We start from the raw sequence: 23,019 nt of genomic DNA on the forward strand, positions 1-23,019 counted from the left end.
CACACACACAGTCTCTGGCAGCTGAACTCATAATTTTGGGGGAAGTAAAAAAAGGGGGGGGCAACCACAACCACAAACAACAACAACAACTGGAAATGAATATGCTAAAAGCAGTAGTTGCTAGTGTAGCAGATAATGATTTATAAGTGAAATAAAAATGTGGCACTGATTGAAAACAGATGAGCACATTCATTAAATTAAAAGAACTCATCATATCTGCCACCAGTTAAAATACTTGGCTAACGGATACACACTTACTGTCGAACCATAAAAATATTTTATTTCAGTGAAAAAATTACACTGCAAAATCATACCTAAAAATACGCAGCAAAGAAGTAGCTAGTGGGGCTCTGTCCAAGTGGCATGTGTCTGCCAAAGCTCGAACCACTTCCAGAGATGGATCCAGTACCAACTGCTGCAGTGGAGAGTACTCTTCTTGTGGCATTATAAGGTCATGGAGATATCTTGTGCGCAGACGTAGGGAGCCCCATTCGCCGATTGGTGTGATGCCCGACAGCTGGTACCAGTCCTCCGTCTGAAGAGGTAAAAAAATGACATAGCTGTATCCGTTCCACTTTTTGAGTGCAGAACGTGAAGTCAGAAAAGATTTTAATTGTCACTGAATAATGACAGTTTACAGCAAAAAAACCTGAATTAACAAATACGTTAGCATAGCTCTTAAGTAGACAGAGCTATATTAATGTACCATAAAATCAACACATGGACAACATCTGCATACATAGCATTTTTGGAGAAAGCAGAGCAGAAGCTGATACACTACTCTAAATGTGAAAATCTTATAAACACAGGAGAGGCATTGCAGAGTACACACATCTTTAAAGCTATTGTACCCTCCCCATTTTTCATTTTTGTTGTTGTCAGCTTTTAACATGACATTACATGTAAGTTATTAAACAAAGAGGATAAGTTCTTCAGATGAAGTGTCTGAACAGAATTTACTGTGAACTTGCTGGAATAACTATGAAAGCAATCACACAAACTTATTTACAGACACAATAGGTGAATCTTAAAAGGAAACTTTGATTTAAAAACAATTTTGTTCCAATATTGGTATATCACACCAATATGAATACAGTGTTTCAGAACTATTGCATCACACTTGACCTCGACATTTTGCTTACAAATGTTGTGTTATCTACTTCTCTTTTCTGCATTAATCCCACTTATAGCAGGACCATTCACTATGCACAATCATCCAGCATAAACATCCTCTCAGTATGTCACCCTATTGTACTTAACTTCTGTTAATAAACAGACTTTTTTTGTATGGTAACTTTCATTTTCTCCTGTTTCTTGTTTAAATAATTTTTTATCCCCCATTGCCTCTCCTTTCCCCCATCTCTCCTTTTTTCTTTTCTTTTTTGCATTATTATTTCCATCTTTCATTTCTACGTTTCTATAAATCAATTTTTACTAATCACTCCACCCGTTCTGTCATTAGTGAAGCTGATAAGGTGCTTACTAATGTACTATCTCCGATCTACACTGACTGTCTCCTCCTTCTACACCATTCAAGTTATACAGAAAGCTCTCCAAATCCAGAAGTGAAATGAAATGCTGCAACATTTCATATTGATTATAGAACAAATACAAAACTTGAAAGTATTGGGCACTATCCAACTAGATAGCTTATCAACATCACAGGGCTTATTTCTTGGTCTTTACAGTGAGAGTATATGGTGACTGAACAGTGATACTGATGTAAGTCGTACAGCAAATAAAAAAAAAAAAAAAAAGGTCATTCTGGAGGCAGGGCAATGCTAACCTGTGGGGAAAGTAAACAATACAATTAAACTGCGGAAGTGTGGGAGATGATTCAAGTAGAGCTGGAAAAAATTAGACAGCAAGTACTTAAAGAAGGGAAGCATTATTAAGAGTAATAAAATAAAATCATGTATTATAATGGAGGAAGCCACAAAATGCAGATAACTCAGCCGATTTCTTAACGACATGGAACTTTGTTTAGAGGATTCTACGTTCTGTATTTAAACGTAGTAATAACTAAAAGATGGCATATAAAACAAAAATCATAATGCTAGCAACACGGAAATTATTTATTTATCATCAGGATGTTTACACACAATATCCAAAGTGGTTAGTGTACCACCATTTTCAGATCAATTTTTATGTGCATCTAAGAACTATGATACTGTTAAATATAACACAATCAATGTACCTCATCCCCATTGGTCAAACTACTGAGCTCCACTGTCAACTCAGCAACTTCGGTATCCTTTGAACGCTTTCCTTTGTTGTACACAGTTACAGTGAATGTTAAAACATCTGGTGGGACATCACTGTGGAGAAAAAAAAGAAAACCGTTGGTGTATTATCATTAGAATTAAAATGACTGTAAAGTCTGTTATTTCTATGTTAACTGTAACATTTCATTTCACTCCAATAATGAAAATCTTTTCTGGCTTGATAAACTGTTTTCACTGGTAAGATGGTGCAATTCCGACTGAAATGCAGTCTTCTGGAGAGACTACAGTCTACATTAAAAAGGTGAAAAGACTTAAAATTATGCTTCAGTAGTGGCAATTAAGTGCATTACCTGATAGCGCAAAGAAGCCAAAAATACGTCACACACATGTACATCAGATAAAAAAGTAGTTTTATGAAATATAGATATCACTTACTCCAGAATAAACTCCTCATCCCAGACTGGATCTGGCCCTGTTTTTACCTTTGTACGGGCCACTTTCACTTGATTAAGAGATATAATACAAAAAGGGTTTGGCACTAACTTGTATGGCAACCTGAGGAAGAAATACCAAACACATATTGACCATAAATAAATGCACTCACATGAATTCTACAAGAAATAAAAACAACACACAAAACATATGAAGTAAAGACTACTTTGAATGATAACACAATTCAGTTTCTATATTACAAATAATTAAATATCCGGGAGGGGGAAATTAAGTGTTTCCAAAGGAATAGGGACAAAAAATTGATGGCTAGGTATACATTTTAAAGCAGCTGCAATATATCAGTACCTATGTCTAACTAGACGAATCAAATGCGCACAGTATGAAGTAAGGTAAATATTATGTCACTGCATAATGCTCTGAGACACTGAAGGTAGTAGATGTAAGAGAACTGTCGGAACTAGAGGTCTGTCCTTTTAGAGTGAAAGGACGAAAGCACTGAAAAAGTGACAACAGGAGAACAGAAATAACTGATTTCTGAATATTTTGTGTGTGTTTTTTAGTGTGTTATATCTGTTGGATTTATCCATGTAATGTTCAGTTTTGCAGTAGAGTCTTCAGCTAAGATCCTTTCATAATCTCATTTGTTTCTTTTTATTTTACATTGGAATAATTTTCAGGTAGCCAAATACTAAATGGTCTTCTGATCTTTAACAGATTTCTCCATCAATAAAGTGACTTCCTCCTCTTCACATTGAAAATAAATTAACTACTTTCACTATTTTCCTGACTTCCAGCTGTCCAGTAGATCTCCCTACTGTACTGTTACATTCTTGCATAACACATTTGGTAATTAAAGTCCGTTTCAAAAAGAGGATCTAAAATTTTATCATAATCTGCACGTATATTATTGCAGTATATGCAGATGTCTTCTCTACACATGAATAATTATAATTAAAGTTCAATTACAATTACTTGGTAGTTGACACTTGCAGTAAGTAGGCCATGTATTGGATACTACAATACTATATTGTGTGCTCAAATGTCTGTACATAAACCCGCAGGTGAAGGCATACACCACACTTGAAGTTTTCAAGATGTGCAGGGTACATGTGTGACTTGTTATTATTGGTAAACCCCTGCCTGCTGTCCAAACCTTATCTGAGATACTGCTGATGGCCATGTAGCAGTGCTGTAGGGTCACGTGACAAACATGTAATAACAAACAGTTTTGATCAGTGTGTAAGGTCAAATTTTTATTTTTATGGTTACACAGAAGTTAAGCTAGCATAAATTACTGCTAGATAATCATTTCATTTCATTTCAATGCAGCCACAACTGTACATTGCTGAGAATGTTAGAATGACCTACGATAAGAATGCACACCGGACACATTATACACTGAAGTGACAAAGAAACTGGTATAGGCATGCGTATTCAAATACAGAGATACGTAAACAGGCAGAATACAGCACTGTGGTCAGCAACATCTATATAAGACAAGTGTCTGGCGCAGTTGTTAGATCGATTACTGCTGCTAAAATTGCAGGTTATCAAGATATAAGTGAGTCTGAACAAGGTGCTGTAGTCGGTGCACGGGCGATCGGACACAGCATCTCCGAGGTAGTGATGAAGTGGGGAATTTCCCATATGACCATTTCACGAGTGTACCGGGAATATCAGGAATCCGGTAAAACATCAAATTTCTGACATCGCTGCTACCAGAAAAAGATCCTGCAAGAATGGGACCAATGATGACTGAAGAGAGTTGTACAACATGACACAAGTGCAACCCTTTTGCAAATTGCTGCAGACTTCAATGCTGGGCGATCAACAAGTGTCAGCGTACGAACCATTCAATGAAACATCATCGATATGGGCTTTTGGAGCAAAAGGCCCACTCGTGTACCCTTACTGACTGCACGACACAAAGCTTTACGCCTCACCTGGGCCCGTCAACACAGACATTGGACTGTTGATGATTGGAAACATGTTGTCTGGTCGGACAAGTCTCTTTTCAAATTGTATCGAGCGGATGGATGTGTACGGGTATGGAGACAACCTCATTAATCCGTGGACAGTGCATGTCAGCAGGGGAATGTTCACAGTTAGAGTGATACGGGACCTCTGATATGTCTAGACATGACTGTGACAGTTGACAAGTATGTAAGCATCCTGTCTGATCACCTGCATCCTTTCGTGTCCATTGTGCATTCCGATGGACTTCGGCAATTCCAGTAGGACAATGCGACATTCCACACGTCCAGAATTGCTGCAGAGTGGCTCCAGTAACACTCTTCAGAGTTTAAACACTTTCGCTGGCCACCAAACTCCCTAGACATGAACATTATTGAGAATATCTGGGATGCCTTGCAACGTGCTGTTCAGAAGAGAACTCCACCCCCTTGTACTCTTGCAGGACTCATGGTGTCAGTTCCCTCCAGCAGTACTTCTGAGTGCTTGTGAGGGTCCTATACATTATTAGGTAGGTGTACCAGTTTCTTTGGCTCTTCAGTGTATATAGCACACCTTAATTTTGAGGATCAGAGGGGGGGGGGGATGAGAGAGAGAGAGAGAGAGAGAGAGAGAGAGAGAGAGAGAGAGAGAGAGAGATTCTTTTACCTGTAGTTCTATCTGATCGTTGATTTACAGAAGAGATAATAAAATTGTCTTTGATGAATTGTACATAAGAGCTGCAAACAGCAAAATCTTTTGTCAGATGTTGTATAGCCACAGCCTATACAACTTGCGTATATGTAATTAGACTGTTCTGTAATAAAACAGCTTGAATGTTACTGATGAATAATGGAATACCAAGAGCCAGAGAACATTAGTAGAATCGTACTTAACACAGAGTCTTGAAAAAATACAAATTTGTAGAAAGGAGCTTTAGTTTAACAGTCCACTGATGTGCAGGGAAGTGTGAATGTTTGGTCTCTACTGCAATCTTGCACCAGTGGTACCACTTGAAAATATGAATACCTGAAAAAGTAATTGTGAGCAGCTTTGCTACAGTCCGTGATTATGTGTAGGAGGTTCTTGGGCACTGCAGATTACCAAATTTTCAAAAGAAAGCTTATAACAAATGTGCCACACAAAAATTAAGACTGCATGGTAACAACAAAATAAAAGTAGCAGTACAACATTGTAGGTGCAGAAGAAGCTGATAAAGTAATGTTACAAATTAAGAATTTATAAGTGGAGAGTACCAAAACACAACACAACGAAAAAATATTTTTTATTCTTCTTTGTTAGGTAACAACTTAGTGCTATGGTATTTTTGGCACTGAGTATGTATTTGATCTCAATTTTTTACTATTATTTTCTGTATTGTCACAACATGGCTTTATTATAAACTAGAAAATTTGCAGAACACATGTATTTGGAATGAAGAGTAATTGAATTTTTCAGTATCTACAACGATTTTATTGAATTATACTGTATTTTTGCTGTATCCTGCTTATAGTGTGTGTGCCGAAAGTAGTGTTGCCACGCGTGCGTACTTAAATCAACCAATTGTGTAGTAACCAAGTAATAAACGAAATTGATCCAAGTAACACAACTATAGCTTTTTTCATAAACCTCTGAACAATAATGGAAATAAGCGTCCTGTGACTGCACACAAGACAAAAGAATCGTATGAAATATGCAACATAAACGATACACAGAACAACTGATGTGAGTGATACAAACTAAAAGAACACAGTGAGAGTGTGGTACTGGCTTCAGCTCAGGACACAGGGCATACCGGCCCATTTCAGGAATGCTGCTGTCTACAAACCATTGCCTTGTGGAAGTTGTTTTATGGCAGGTAGCACAGTCATACCAATACAATCATCATCAGTGAACTGTTTCTCTACAGCGTGCAATTCACATTGCTGTAAAACACTCTCATACCCCTATACACTCAGTGTTTTCTTAAGCAAAATAAGGAGACCACACCCTAACCACAAAAAACACCCACATAATGTAACACTACTTTCTCGGTAGTTCACTGTCGGCACTACACGATAGCAGGTAACATTCGCCAGGGATTTGTCAAACCCAAAGCCTTTCACTGGATTGCCACTGGGTATAGTGTGGTCCGTCACTCCACATCACTTGTTCCCAGTCACCCAGTGATATCAATCTTTACACCACCTCAAGTGTCACTTATCACTGATTACAGAAATGTGTGACCAATGACAAGATTCTCAACCATCGTATCCCATTCTTTTTAGTTCCTGACACACAGTCATTGTGCTAACTGGATAGCTGATGACACCTTGGGACTCACAAGCAATTTCTGTTAATTTCCTGTGATTTTTTACAATTGCCCTCTGCAATACTTGATGGTCCCTATCCATCAACCAGATGAGGTCAGCCTGGTTTTGGTTTTGCTGTGATGGTTCATTTGTATCTCCACTTCACAATTATGTTCCTAACAGTTGACTTGGACAGACTTAGAAAGGTTAATACGGTTGGTTGGTTGGTTTGGGGAAGGAGACCAGACGGCGAGGTCATCGGTCTCATCGGATTAGGGAAGGACGCGGAAGGAAGTCGGCCGTGCCCTTCGAAAGGAACCATCCCGGCATTTGCCTGGAGCGATTTAGGGAAATCACGGAAAACCTAAATCAGGATGGCCGGACGCGGGATTGAACCGTCGTCCTCCCGAAAGTGAGTCCAGTGTGGTTAATATGTCCCTGATGGATTTGTTACTCAGGTGACATCCAGTAACTAGTCAACATTTGAAGACACTGAATTCTCCTGACTGATTCATTCTGCTGTTACTGCATCTCTTAATGACAACACAATGCTCCCTACCTCCTTTTATATTGGCAGCTCCACTTCTCATGGCATCTAGTGGGCAATTTTACATTACATAGGAGCGTCTGGATACTTCTGGTGAGATAGTGTATACAACTTATAGAAACATCCTGCACCCAAAAGAACATTAAAGTGTGTGTGTGTGTGTGTGTGTGTGTGTGTGTGTGTGTGTGTGTGTGTGTGTGTGTGTGTGTGTGAGAGAGAGAGAGAGAGAGAGAGAGAGAGAGAGAGAGAGAGTGTTTGTGTACATGAAAAGCGGAAATGGCAGTTGGATATTTTATGATTGCTGAATACAAATATTAATTGTGACTTTGCTAACTTATACAATTATCTGGAATACTTTCAATTAACTGACAGAATAACCATTCTCAGGGAAATGTATTACCTATGAGCATCGAGAATATGCAGCTGCAGGCACCTTAACTCTCTCAATCTTTGCACCTTGGGTGATCTGGTTTGCTGTGTTACACAGAGAGGCTTCAGTGCTGTTATCCAGTCCTATATATACATAAAACAAAACAAATTGTCAACTTGCATATGTTGGAGAATGGAAAAGGTAGTATAAATATCAAATCATATTTGGGTAACAATGAACACTATTTGCAAGTAGCTGAATATCTCTTATTCTGATTAGATCATGAGCTTCAAGTGCTTCAGTTCATGAACTACACAGAGAGGATTGTGTGTCCTTAAACAGTTTGCTCTACCATTGGCTTGCCCACGAATAGCAAAATCAAATCAGTTCTGGAATTTTATCCATTAGTTACACTATACCACCAAATTAAATTTTGTTAAAAGCCATACACACTATGTCACTGGCTTAAAAACAGCAATCTCTGGGCTTTTATACAAAGTATTTGTTCCAGCTAACAGATAGCCATAACATTTCATAAATGGTTTAAAATTCTAAACATTTAACTAGTAATAGAAAACAAATGTGCGAGTATTTTTCATGATGATTTAATATTATAACATTTACACTACAAGATTCTGAAGCAAGAACATTACCTTCAAATGGAACGTTATTTTTCCAACAGTGTTCACAAACTCTTATTCGTTATGATACATGTTTTTTAGATCACTGGCATGAATTTTATTGAAATTATGGGCACGAGTCAGTTTACAGGTTATGTATACATGACTTTTATGTCAGTAGGGCTATAAAGTGGTGATTTACAGGTAACTTACAGAGCACACTGTCTTTAAACATAATAAGAATGAAAAAAATTGTCTTTAATACTACTCATTTAACTACCGATACACTTAAATTTAGTTTTTTTAGCTACTCACCCAACAGGTTTTATTGAAACTTGAGTTATGGAACAGAAGGAGCTGTTCAGAAGAAATTATTTTAGGCTGATTTAAAAACTGCTTTTCTACCTGTTACACATACGCATTATGTTATTGGTCAAATTGTCAAATGTTATTCTGCTGCATATTTAACTCCTTTCTGGACACTGGCAGCTTCATTAATGAGCAACAAAGGTCAGGTTTTCTTCTGGTGTTGCAGCTACAGACATTGTTACTCTAATAAAATTGTGATTGATTATTTCTGATGAATTTCATTAGGGAATATACAAATTGTGAAGTTGCGATTAAAATGCAAATTCCTTGATAGGTGTATGGTGTTTGTGGGTGAACACTACATATTATTCCTACTGCTTACATTTGAGCAATCAGAACTTTCTTTCCAGATAAAAATTGTGCCATAAGACATTAATGAGTGGAAATATGCACATATACCTGTTTATTTCTAAAATTAGCAATTAGCAAAATTAGTATTTCACTCCCTGAAGAGAGTCCAGTGTCATAACTTTATGATGGTGCAAATGAATCATTTTATAAAAAAACTGATGCAAAATGTGCACTAAAGAATGTCAACACAATATAGTTTCAATTCCACTATGCGACCGAACATAAGCTTTCGTGTGTCCAACCAAATAGTCATTTCCAGCGCTACATATAGTGGAAAATTTGGGCTGGAGTAACAATGATATTAAACAGGATAGATTGCAACACACCACACACACGAGGCTTTGAGTGGCAGAAAGACACATTTAAAAGTAGAATAAGTTACTGGACAGAATCCTCCTCCAGATACAGAAAAACATACGAGTTCCCATTAACAGTGCCACTACCATCTCTGGGCGCTAAAGCACGAGTCATCTGTGTATGTTTTTTCTTACATCTGTACGAGGATTCTGTCCAATAGCTTAGTCTACCTTTAAATGTGCTTGTGCATCACTCAATACCTTCTCTGCATGGTGAAAAGCAATTTATCCTATTTCTATTTCATATTGTTGCTATTCCATTGTTATGTAAATACTTCAAGCATTTACCTAGTCATCTTTTTATAGGACGTGAGCGAAAACTTGGGATTTGCTTACTGCTCAGCTCTCAGATGCAATCTGGTTGGGATCCAGGCAGCACATACACATTAGAACATTGTTTGCTGCACATGAAAAACACTGTGTTTCAAAGGGTCAGATAACAACTTTTAGATCTTGCTTCCACTGAGCACTTTACTACAGTTCCATCAAAGAGAGACATGCGGGCCATCCCACCGGGCTAGAGTCATGACAAATACAAAGTGACCACCAGGTTTAGCCAGTGCATGTAGTATCTCTGCTTACTTGTCATCACTGTTCTTCCTTGTAGATTCCTTGTTACTTTGTTTGGAAATAATATATAAACAGATTCTAAGACATAACAAGGGGAATATCTCCACATACTATAGTCATACTCCTAATATAAATACTTTTTTTTCATTTTCTGCTTTCTTTTATTTATGCAATATATACACCATGCATACTTAAAATCTACAAATTCTTATTCAAGTTGTATTTTTCCAAATTCAGTGTATTATTTACAGGAAGCTGATAACAACAGCTTAAACAGTTAATGTTGAATCAGTTTATGTAAAGAAATTTTCAACATCTACAGGCACTGTTGCAGTAAACCATACTGCACCTAGAACTGGCACGACATCTGCTGTATGTAACAAAAAAATAGCTAATCTATTGAAGCTCCTCCCTGAGCAATAGCACTTGCTAATGTGCGAGAACCATGGGCACTTGAAAATTTGACCTCACTAATAACTGTCTGTTTTAGGATTGGCATACTTTATTTGAAAGTCTTCCTTCCTGTTTTACTAAAGAACATCTTGTCTTTCCTGAAAACTGTGTAATTCCACAGATATCTTTTTTCAAAAGTATTGTTGTCATTAGAACAAAGAGGTCCAATGTCAATAAATGAGCTGAAAAAATTTGAAGAAACACGCAAATTAGGTGGCGCAGAGAGTGAGGTGGCCCATTCCCATGGCAGTTCTTGACGACGTTACTGTAGTTACAGCTGACCGTACAGCATGTGCCTCAAATTCTGCAGCCAGCACTCAAGCTGTGTCACAGGAATTCTCTCTCTCCCAGTCAACAGTTCAAAAGATTTTGCAGCACATGTTACACTGGTACCCCTACAACATTCAGAATGTGCACAAATGAAGCCCCGAGATAGGCTACAATGCTGTGACTTTGCCCTTCAGTTTTTGGCACACATGAAAATGGATAAGACATGGATGGGGACTGTCCTTTGGACACAGGAGGCATATTTTACTCTGCATGGTGTTGTGAATGCACAGAACTGTCACAACACCACATGTTGTGCAGGAACTTCCACTGCACTCAGCTTATGTGACAGTGCAATATGGTTTCACAAGGTCCTTCATTCTCACTCCACTTTTCTTTGAGGAGCCTGTTAGGGGTACAGTGGCATCTGCATCTTGTAACGACTGCCTTCTGCAACACGATTCCAGCTTTGCACACCACTATTTTCATGCAAGATGGGGCAACATCAGATGTCACTAGTCAGGTGGCAGATTTCCTAGGTAATTTCGAGATGTGTGGCATTCCACATTCCCCAACTAAATCCATGCGACTTCTGGTTCTGGGGATATCTGAAAGATCGTTTCTGTCAAGGATGTATCCAGACTCTTCCTGATCTGAAGGGTAGCATAAGATGACATATCACTCTGATTACACTGCATATGCTGCAAGCAACTGCCAACCACATTGTGTTACAGAAGCAGAATGTTGCTGAGTCGAGAGACCACAACGAACACATGTTGATAACTTGTGATGTGTTTGATCATTCCTCTCCTCTTCCTGCACACACACCACATTCTGACTGCTTATTGCCTGGTGGCAGAAAGGGAAACTATTATTTTTCCAGCACATTTCGCAAACGCACCGATTAATAAACATACTTATCATGTTTCAGCATCCTACGATGCATACAGCCCACACTGGAGCACTCAGGACACCATCAGTTTAATTTTAACCACACAATATTTCAATTACAAAATTTGAGTTTCTAGAAGAATCTTGGTGGACTTTTGTAAACCGGTATGTATCCAGACTTCTGTGATATGAACCTAACATTTACACCTTTTTGAGGATACTGTTAATGAGAACGGCTTCAGTGCCTAATGTGTATGTGCTCTCAGTTTTTTTGTTATTATTTCATAATTAATAACCTTGTATTGTAACCTTTTGTGATAACTGTCCTAGGTGTGTATTTAAATAGGCACTGCACACAAATTCACAGTCAGTTGGAAGTTCTGTGTCAGTTAGCACTGTTTCCTGTCAATTAGCACTGTTTCCAGTCAGTATGCACTAAATAATACCGAGCAATGTTGATGCAGTCAGTGAGCATCTAGCATTCTGCAATTGTAAAGTACAATGTCAGCAGTGTACACTCAGACATGACTGAGTTATATAAATACAATCACTTGAATGGAGCACCTACCACGTGTAGACGAAGTATTACTGTCACCCGAGATTACTAATCTGCTGTGGGGAACATTTGAAGATTACTACACATCTGATCATCATTGTGATAGTACTAATAAATACACATAAACTTGAAAATCTATGCAATGATAAAGCACTAAAAGTTATTTGCAATTGACAAATGAACTTTGGGATGATGAAGACTCTGAGGAATGTGACTGACTGGTCAGTAAACTTACTACATTCAATATGCTTTCTTGTTGATACTGTAGGGTTTAGATGTGTTACCTATATTTGTCACTTACTTAAAACATAATTGTGCTCAATACAGTAGTGGCAACAAGGCTGCCAACTTAAAGCTGCACTGTGTGTGTGTGTGTGTGTGTGTGTGTGTGTGTGTGTGTGTGTGTGTGTGTGTTTCCTCTCTCGGAACAATAAAATTAAACTGAGTCATCAGAGAAATGTGTCTTAGAGTTTATAAAAATATGACAACTGCAACTGCAACAGCAGCAATGTGAAACTTAACTATAGCAGCAACTCATATAGCATAGCACCAGCGGGTGGCTTGGCTACTAGAACAATAAGCTTCAGCTCTCAGTACTGAATCAGTGTTGTCTCTGCTGCCTGCCACGTTTCCTCCATTTGATGCACAGAAGGAAGAAGGAGATATTCGCCAGTGCCTGCTGCAGAAGTATATCGAGGGATTTAGCATTTCTGACATGTGCAATGTGATGTTTTAACCCATTTGTAAACTAAATTTGTTATATTTTCCACAGTAGATGTCTGTTGTAAATTGTCTGAATGTTTCTCTGATTAAATACAAATTATAGTGGCCATTCATCTGGAATTTGTGCAACTCAGGAAGCGAGACAGCTAAGTGAACAGCTCTTAGCTAGCAGATCCCAAATGGCCTGAGCTAGCATCAAAAAATAAATACGAAAATGAAAAGTGGACATGTTCATATGCAATTCATGATGTTTGCCTTGTTCCACATAATGAGATACAGATTCAAGCACTGAAATAACCAAGCCAATCACTGGGTGAGGTTTTGGCTACTGGATAATCCCGAAAGCGACTCAAAAGTCATCATATAATGTACTTGTAGTATGAAATTAGAGACACACCAAAACAACACAAAAATAAATATTTTGTAAATCAGCATTGTTTAACATCATCATCTTCCCCAAATAGGTTGCAATTAGCATCATATCTTCAGTATAAAAATTACCGCTATTTTTAATCATCATCCGCATCAGACTCTGATAAATTAACAAACAGCTCATGCAGACAGCACAGTTCAATCTTCCTGGCAAGCTCAGACTATTTTAGCATAAAAAGTTATAACAAATATACATGCCAAAGGCAGCACAAGCTTATTGTCAAAAGAGCGGTAACTTATCTGATGTGCGTCAATATTGGCATCTCAATTATACTCAAATTTGTTGGAAGCAATGTTGAGCCCACTGTCAATCTGAAAATGGCACTGTCATACAAATTTCTGCTTAATGCATCAAAAGGTAAATTCAAACGAGAAAGCTACTGAATCACACATCAGAACTTCTGACCAGTAATTACCATCAGAAGGCAAAATATTTAGTACTGCCAATAAAAAAAATTATAAAGGTAAATGTGATGACACTCCCAGTAAGCTGAAGGAATTTTGATACAAACAAATACGACACAAAGACTGAAGAAAAAACAGAAAATCTATAGTCATTCACAATATTGTACAGGTTGTAGGCAAAAAAAATCAAGCTGCAAGGAAATGGAAGACTACTGATAAAGCAGTAGCCGAATAAAAAAAAGCTGTTAAAAAAAACAAGGAAAAACAACTATCAAAGATAGAGAGAATATTGGCAATAAAGCAACTGGATTGCTAAGCAAAGAATGGAGATAATTAAGCCCTTAACATAAAATGACAAGTTACCTCATTTTTATTATTTTGACAGAGTTTTATAATACTCACATCCTGGGGCTACGCTCCACAACTATAGGTGAGAATACTTGCACATTTCAGGACACCTTTCTTGGGCATTGCACAAATTATAGCAGTGACTCCACGATCGAAATTTTGATACATCATATGGATAACGTCCTTCTATATCATGAACCATGGACCTTGCCGTTGGTGGGGAGGCTTGCGTGCCTCAACGATGAAGATAGCTGTACCATAGGTGCAACCACAACGGAGGGGCATCTGTTGAGAGGCCAGACAAACTTGTGGTTCCTGAAGAGGGGCAGCAGCCTTTTCAGAAGTTGTAGGGGCAACAGTCTGGATGATTGACTGATCTGGCCTTGTTACACTAACCAAAACGGCCTTGCTGTTTTGGTACTGCAAACGGCCTTGCTGTTTTGGTACTGCAAACGGCCTTGCTGTTTTGGTACTGCAAACGGCTGAAAGCAAGGGGAAACTACAGCCATAATTTTTCCCGAAGGCATGCAGCTTTACTGTATGATTAAATGATGATGGCGTCCTCTTGGGTAAAATATTCCGGAGGTAAAATAGTCTCCCATTCAGATCTCCGGGTGGGGACTACTCAAGAGGACGTTGTTATCTGGAGAAAGAAAACTGGCGTTCTACGGATCGGAGCGTGGAATGTCAGATCCCTTAATCGGGCAGGTAGGTTAGAAAATTTAAAAAGGGAAATGGATAGGTTAAAGTTAGATATAGTGGGAATTTGTGAAATTCGGTGGCAGGAGGAACAAGACTTTTGGTCAGGTAAATACAGGGTTATAAATACAAAATCAAATAGGAGGAATGCAGGAGTAGGTTTAATAATGAATAAAAAATAGGAGTGCGGGTAAGCTACTACAAACAGCATAGTGAACACATTATTGTGGCCAAGATAGACACAAAGCCCACGCCTACTACAGTAGTACACGTTTATATGCCAACTAGCTCTGCAGATGATGAAGAAGTTGATGAAATGTACGATGAGATGAAAGAAATTATTCAGGTAGTGAAGGGAGATGAAAATTTAATAGTCATGGGTCACTGGAATTCGACAGTAGGAAAAGGAAGAGAAGGAAACGTAGTAGGTGAATATGGATTGAAGAAATGAAAGAGGAAGCCGCCTGGTAGAATTTTGCACAGATCATAACTTAATCATAGCTAACACTTGGTTCAAGAATCATGAAAAGGTTGTATACATGGAAGAACCCTGGAGATACTAAAAGGTTCCAGATAGATTATATAATTGGTAAGACAGAGATTTAGGAACCAGATTTTAAATTGTAAGACATTTCCAGGGGCAGATATGGACTCTGACCACAATCTATTGGTTATGAACTCTAGATTAAAACTGAAGAAACTGCAAAATGGTGGGAATTTAAGGAGATGGGACATGGATAAACTGAAAGAACCAGATGTTGTATAGAGTTTCAGGGAGAGCATAAGGGAACAATTGACAGGAATGGGGGAAAGAAACACAGTAGAAGAAGAATGGGTAGCTTTGAGGAATGAAATAGTGAAGGCAGCAGAGGATCAAGTAGGTAAAAATACGAGGGCTAGTAGAAATCCTTGGGTAACAAAAGAGACACTGAATTTAATTGATGCAAGGAGAAAATACAAAAATGCAGCAAGTGAAGCAGGCAAAAAGCAATACAAACGTCTCAAAAATGAGATAGACAGGAAGTGCAAAATGGCTAAGCAGGGATGGCTAGAGAACAAATGTAAGGATGTAGAGGCTTATCTCATGAGGGGTAAGATAGATACTGCCTACAGGAAAATTAAAGAGACCTTTGGAGAAAAGAGAACCACTTGCATGAATATCAAGAGCTCAGATGGAAACCCAGTTCTAAGCAAAGAAGGGAAAGCAGAAAGGTAGGAGTATACAGAGGGTCTATACGGGGGCGATGTTCTTGAGGACAATATTATGGAAATGGAAGAGGATGTAGATGAAGATGAAATGGGAGATACGATACTGCGTGAAGAGTTTGACAGAGCACTGAAAGACCTAAGTCGAAACAAGGCCCCGGGAGTAGACAACATTCCATTAGAACTACTGATAGCCTTGGGAGAGCCAGTCCTGACAAAACTCTACCATCTGGTGAGCAAGATGTATAAGACAGGCGAAATTCCCTCAGACTTCAAGAAGAATATAATAATTCAAATCCCAAACAAATCAGGTGTTGACAGATGTGAAAATTACTGAACTATCAGTTTCATAAGTCACAGCTGCAAAATACTAACGCAAATTCTTTACAGACGAATGGAAAAACTAGTAGAAGCCGACCTCGGGGAAGATAAGTTTGGATTCCGTAGAAATGTTGGAACACGTGAGGCAATACTGACCCTACGACTTATCTTAGAAGAAAGATTAAGGAAAGGCAAACCTACATTTCTCGCATTTGTAGACTTAGAGAAAGCTTTTGACAATGTTGACTGGAATACTCTCTTTCAAATTCTGAAGGTGGCAGGGGTAAAATACAGGGAGCGAAAGGGTATTTACAATTTGTACAGAAACCAGATGGCAGTTATAAGAGTCGAGGGACATGAAAGGGAAGCAGTGGTTGGGAAGGGAGTGAGACAGGGTTGCAGCCTCTCCCTGATGCTATTCGATCTGTATATTGAGCAAGCAGTAAAGGAAACAAAAGAAAAGTTCAGAGTAGGCATCAAAATCCATGGAGAAGAAATAAAAACTTTGAGGTTCACCGATGACATTGTAATTCTGTCAGAGACAGCAAAGGACTTGGAAGAGCAGTTGAACGGAATGGACAGTGTCTTGAAAGGAGGATGTAAGATGAACATCAACAAAAGCAAAATGAGGATAATGGAATGTAGTCGAATTAAGTCAGGTGATGCTGAGGGAATTAGATTAGGAAATGAGACACTTAAAGTAGTAGATGAGTTTTGCTATATGGGGAGCAAAATAACTGATGATGGTCGAAGTAGATAGGATATGAAATGTAGACTGGCAATGGCAAGGAAAGCGTTTCTGAAGAAGAGAAATTTGTTAACATTGAGTATTGATTTAAGTGTCAGGAAGTCGTTTCTGAAAGTATTTGTATGGAGTGTAGCCATGTATGGAAGTGATACATGGACGATAAATAGTTTACAGAAGAAGAGAACAGAAGCTTTCGAAATGTGGTGCAACAGAAGAATGCTGAAGATTAGATGGGTAGATCACTTAGCTAATGAGGAGGTATTGAACAGAATTGGAGAGAAGAGAAATTTGTGACACAACTTGATTAGAAGAAGGGATCAGTTGGTAGGGCATATTCTGAGGCATCAAGGGATCACCAACTTAGTATTGGATGGCACCACTGAGGTTAAAAATCATAGAGGGAGACCAAGAGATGAATACACTAAACAGATTCAGAAGGATGTAGGTTGCAGTAGTTACTGGGAGATGAAGAAGCTTGCACAGGATAGAGTAGCATGGAATGTGTCTGGACTGAAGACACAACAACAACAATGGATAATGTGCACCACACCAGCAGCAATGACCAAAGAACTGACAAAAATACAGTGCAGGTCGGAAACAGTGCCAGTTTTGACATAGCAAAGTAATAATTATATTTTTATGAAAAATACAAACAAAATACATAAAAATACTCGTCTATCCTTCCCATGTCAGGTACGAAAATTGTGAGGAAATTACCTCGTCTACTGTGCTGGCATGCAGGAACTCTGGCCATGACAGAGTCCATATGACTGCACGACAAGCTTCCACATCCATTTCACTCACAACTCATCAAAATTCCTCCTTCAAGTCATGGATGTTATGATGTTTATTGGAATACACCATTGAAGTACGATGACCCCAAAGGAAAGAGTCATAAGGAGATAAGGCACATGACCTTTGTGGCCACAAAAAGTCCCTTATCATCGTACAGTATTGGTCTCCATAGGCTGTCACAGCTTGTCTTGCCTCATTTTCAAAAATGCAAGGGCCGATGACGCTGGCCAACGAAAAGCCGCATCAATCTGTTACTCATTGTTGACATGTTTACCATTTTTTGGATCATGCAAGGATTTTCTGACCCCAAGTTCTGTTTATTTACAAAACCATTTAATTACATAAATGCTTCATCACTGTAGATGATTTTGTCAGGGAAGCTGTCATCTTCCTGTCATCCTCTTAGAACTCAGTTTGTTGACTGTTGTCCCTTCTCATGAACTGTCTGCTGCGTCAGCTGAATTTTATTGGTGTAGTAATGGAGATCACACTGGAGAATTCTCAGTATTGAAGAACAGCTAAAGCTCAATTGTTGGGAATGGTGACGAATTGATTTCATTGGGCTAACAGCCACACTGTCACAAGCCACCGAAATGTTCTGCTCACTTTGACCAGAGCGGTGACAACAAATAGTTTTAAGGTTTACTGTTATACCCATCTCAAAGAACTTTTTCAGAAGTCTGCAAACTGTTGATTCACTCGCTGTCTCATTACACCCTACAACTGTGCAATTCTCCATTCTGATATAACGTTTTCATGATTACCACACGTTGTGCACAATTGAACTGCTACATGGTTAGACACCAAATGAGAGAAATTCAATTGAGCCAACAATCAGAATCTTCCTGGAAATAGAAACGAATCAAAGCATTGTCACCAACTGAGAAACAAAACTTTACCAGCCGTTTCAAAGCCAGTGCTCTTTTTGAATCACCCTTTATTTGTTACCATGGTGATAGGCCAAGAATATCATGTAATGGGTCCCAATACAAGACCATAACATTTGCAGAATGTTACAAAAGAAATATTATTGAGTAAATTTCACTCCACCATTCAATGCAGCAACTGATAATGAATCATAAGAAATGATGAGAATATTCAGAATGTAGATATGGAAAGCTGTGAGTAATGGTTCCACAAAAAATGATCGTGCAACCACACACCATCACAGTGGCAAAAAAAAAGGGGCCAATCTCCAGTCACCTGCAGCACCCACAATCCACTAGCGCAGGGATCAGCCAGAACAATAGCTGACACCATGCCCAGAGGAACCTCGGTGAGCAAAACTGCTTCTCCACTCATGGAGGTTCCCACTCCATCGACAGAGATCACATTGTCACAAGCAGAGCTGGGAGTATAAGATTCACCACCCATCATTGTGTAGCCACTGGAGGGGCCCTCAACAGTAACCCCCCCCCCCCCCCTTTACCTCACAAATGACACCATAAGGTCCATCAATGCCACTCCTATGGGTTGGTTAAAGAGGATGAAGAATGTTTTTCCCCTACCTTATGCTATTGCGACATCAGATGAAGAAACCACAAGGAGTCTGCAGATGGCACCTCCACTGAGCACTTCAGAACAGTGCAAAGTGAGGTATAATTTGCAGGCTGGTAAGGCTGACCCCATTTGCCACAGGCCACCTGTGGAGTACTATAAGATTACAAATGGCTGCACATAACTGGACGAAGAACTACCTTCACCAGTGAGAGATGATGGCTCACATGTCAGGAAACCCATTTCATCCCATGGAGATTTCATCCACGCAAGAATACTGCCACAGCCTGAATGGTGCCTTATTGGTAGGTGGGATGGATCACTTCATGTGGTATTCACCATACTGTTACACTTGCTATCACTGTGTACCAATGTGTACAATGACTCTTCAATCCAGGCAAAATGTCTCCACAATCTGAGTATGCAACAGCTTTGTTTCAGCACCGTGCTAATCTCTGTGCCCTGTGACAGACATCTGACTCATGACTGTTTTGTGTGTGATTCACATTTTGATGATAAACTCATTATGAAAGCAGACTTAACATCAAAGGTGAATAACTTGAAATCCCAAGATAAAGGTGGTCCCTACAATCAGGAGCAACTCTTATACAAAAGAAAATCTGTCAAGAAAAATGTATGGAATAAATAGGTATCAGCTGTGGCAGGAATTTCACTAAAAAACATAGAAGTACAATAATATGGAAGTTGTATGATTAGATCATAAATTAAGAACAGTAAGTGCCACAATCAATCTATTGCGAAAGATGCTCTCAGATGTAAAAAGTTAAGATGACTCAATCAAATCTCCTAGATCATTGTAAACTCAATAAGAAACAGCAAATTATAGCTGACACTATATTAAAGAAATGTCAACTGAGAAATAATAAGAGAATGTGGTATGATGATAAGTTCCTTTTGGACAGCGTGTCCTTACAAATTATGTAGTCCAACAGATAGAGACATTGTTTGAAGCATGGATTCTTGTCACTTTCTTCCAAAATACATCTCCAATATTTAGTAAAGGTTCTTAAATGCTCATTTGTAATTAATACACATGCTGTGGAAAGAATTCAGAATTACTTTTGGAAGAACAATATGAAAACAAATGCATAGGTGTGATGATTTTTGATGAATTGAAGCTTGAGAAGAACTGTATTTCAATAAAACTGCTGGAAGTTGATGGTTTAGTCAATTTAAGGGAATATATTCCAGATGATTATAAAAATAAACTTGCGAATTATGCTCTGGTATTTATGGTTTTTCCTCAGCTGCATAGCTGGATTCAACCTGTTGCTGTGTACGCAAGTTGCAATGCAACTCCTAGTGATGTCCTCTTGCAGATATCGATTCAAGTAATTATCCAGGTATAGCAAGCCACAAGAAAAATTACTGCATTCAGTTCTGATGACAGTCAACTGAATGAAAAGGTCTGTAAACATATAGGAACATGTGGCATAAAAACACCTGCTCTACACCAAATTCAGTTAATGAAACCAGGAGAATATGGGCATTTTCAGATGATATTCATGGAATAAAGTGCTTAAGAAATAATTTTTGTGATACTTTTTAAAGATTGCGGTCATCAACTACAATTTTTATCAAAGAATTTACCAAGAAGCTAACTGCCTAGAATTCTCTGGATTGATAATTTTTCACAAGGTAACTTGCACTCACTTGGATCTGACATCATTCTAACAAATGAAGGTGAGAAGCTCTGCTACAGTTGTTTAGTTACTCAGTAGACAATGGCATAAAATTCTCCAGGAAACAATTAAATCTTCTTTTCCTAATGCTGCTTTGTACAAAAACTCGAGAGGCTTGCAAAAAGTCAATGAAATGGAGACGTATTCTTGCTGGTAAAAGTATCAGCTTTGCTTCTGAAAGAACTGGACAATCTCTAAGAATAACCATTGACAGTACCTTAGGAATATCTGAATACTTAGCAAGAGGTTTCATCTATGTCCTGAAAGCAAAATTTGATCAGGATCTACTTGAACATTATTTCAGTATAATAAGGTCTCTGAGTTGCAATGATCATCTATCAATTATCATTCATTATCTTTTGGTGGAAACTGTGAACATAAATGAGAATTTTTGCTGACGGTACATGTAACCTAAATGCGGATGTTACCTACACAATTGCAGCAAATGAACAGAGACAGAATTTTTTAACTGGAAAGCATACTTAAGGAAACACTGTGCATTCTATATAACTTCACGAATGCTCACTCTGATCCTCAACATATGATGGAGATTCTTGAAAGCAATTTAGCACAAGAATGTTTTAGTTTGTCAACAGCTAGTTTATAAGGTGCATCAAGCAAGAAGAGTCACCAAATGCACCCTAAGTGTTTGTGCCTTTTAAGTGGGAATTCATCTCACATGCCACTCTCTTTGCTTACATCTATTAGAGATGATGGCTCTAATATAGGAAAGACACTGCTCACATATCCTCCATCAAAACACATCATCAATGTTCTTATGCAAGGAGAAAATGTTATAGTGGTAAAACTACGTGGCAACAGTTTATGGGACAACATGTTTTTATGAATGTCTAAATAGTTTGGATCACATTAGCTTTGAAATATTTAGTGCTGGACACAGCAAAGATCATGTGACTCAAATTGTTCCTAAGCTGATTCATCACCACACGAGATGACGATTTTTCACTGGCATTAATCAAATTTGGAAGGAGATGACATCTTTAAAAACTTCAAAAACTCCCCGGAAACTAACCAAACTAGTTGACAACTAATCTCCACTGAGGTAAATTAGTTAAAATTCACATACCTTTCTTTTCATTGCACAAATTTCATGAATGGATGAGTTTTGTGCTGCATTTATACAATGGGAACATATAATTCCATGGGTTGCAAGCAGAGCAACTGATGTCTAGTGGCAGGAAGAGCGAACTAGGGAATCAGCACACTTTCTCATCTACTTGCTATGTGCACAATAAAAAGTGTACTTTACCAATGTTTATCACTTTACCAATAACAAAAGACCAACTCAGTTATTATATCTACATATAGGTAATAATCAAAATTGACAGCTATTATGATATTGTTCTGAGCTACATTATCAACTATGACAGTAAAATTGTATTTACTTCAGCAGGAAAGGAAATGCAATATATCCTACAATTCAATGGTGAAATTAATAATGATTTCTGGATCTCATACAATAAAGCTGTATTTACTTTTGAATAATTTAAGTAAATTTATTAACATTACCTGTGTGGTGTCAGCAGAATTAGAACACAAATAGGTGATTGTAGCCAAACATGGCAGTGCACGTTCAACGAGCTGGAAGCAATGTGGTCGATCAAAAACACTATCATGGACCTGATACAGGTAGGCACAGCTGAGATCAATAAGACCCTTTGGTTTTGTACGCTGTAAAAGCAAAATAATAAGATTTAATGCATGGAAGGACTAAAACAGCAACAATAAAAATTGTTATAATGGCAAAAATAAACATCTGCAGTACTTCACAATTCATATTGGCAAAAAATGTGTAAAACATTTGGAGGTGTGAAGGGAAACAGTGACAAGCCACCTTTTGTTTTTGCAACCA

General features: G+C 38.3%; 1 protein-coding gene across 3 annotated transcripts in view; it reads right to left on the reverse strand.

The window, feature by feature from the left end:
- LOC126198583 (ras GTPase-activating protein 1) overlaps positions 1–23,019 on the reverse strand; it is a 162,152-nt gene that overhangs the window by 89,658 nt on the left and 49,475 nt on the right. For all 3 annotated transcript variants that reach the window (XR_007540087.1, XM_049935021.1, XM_049935023.1), the window contains exons 8-12: positions 22,677–22,838; positions 7,867–7,979; positions 2,661–2,780; positions 2,198–2,318; positions 315–535 (exon numbers count right to left, since the gene is read on the reverse strand). Coding sequence is in view for 2 of the 3 variants with exons in the window: in XM_049935021.1 (XP_049790978.1) it covers positions 315–535; positions 2,198–2,318; positions 2,661–2,780; positions 7,867–7,979; positions 22,677–22,838 (737 nt within the window). In the remaining variant the exon portion in view is untranslated. The remainder of the gene's footprint in view (positions 1–314; positions 536–2,197; positions 2,319–2,660; positions 2,781–7,866; positions 7,980–22,676; positions 22,839–23,019) is intronic.

This window comes from Schistocerca nitens, chromosome 8 (assembly GCF_023898315.1).
Source record: "Schistocerca nitens isolate TAMUIC-IGC-003100 chromosome 8, iqSchNite1.1, whole genome shotgun sequence".
In the NCBI taxonomy this organism is placed as follows: domain Eukaryota; kingdom Metazoa; phylum Arthropoda; class Insecta; order Orthoptera; family Acrididae; genus Schistocerca; species Schistocerca nitens.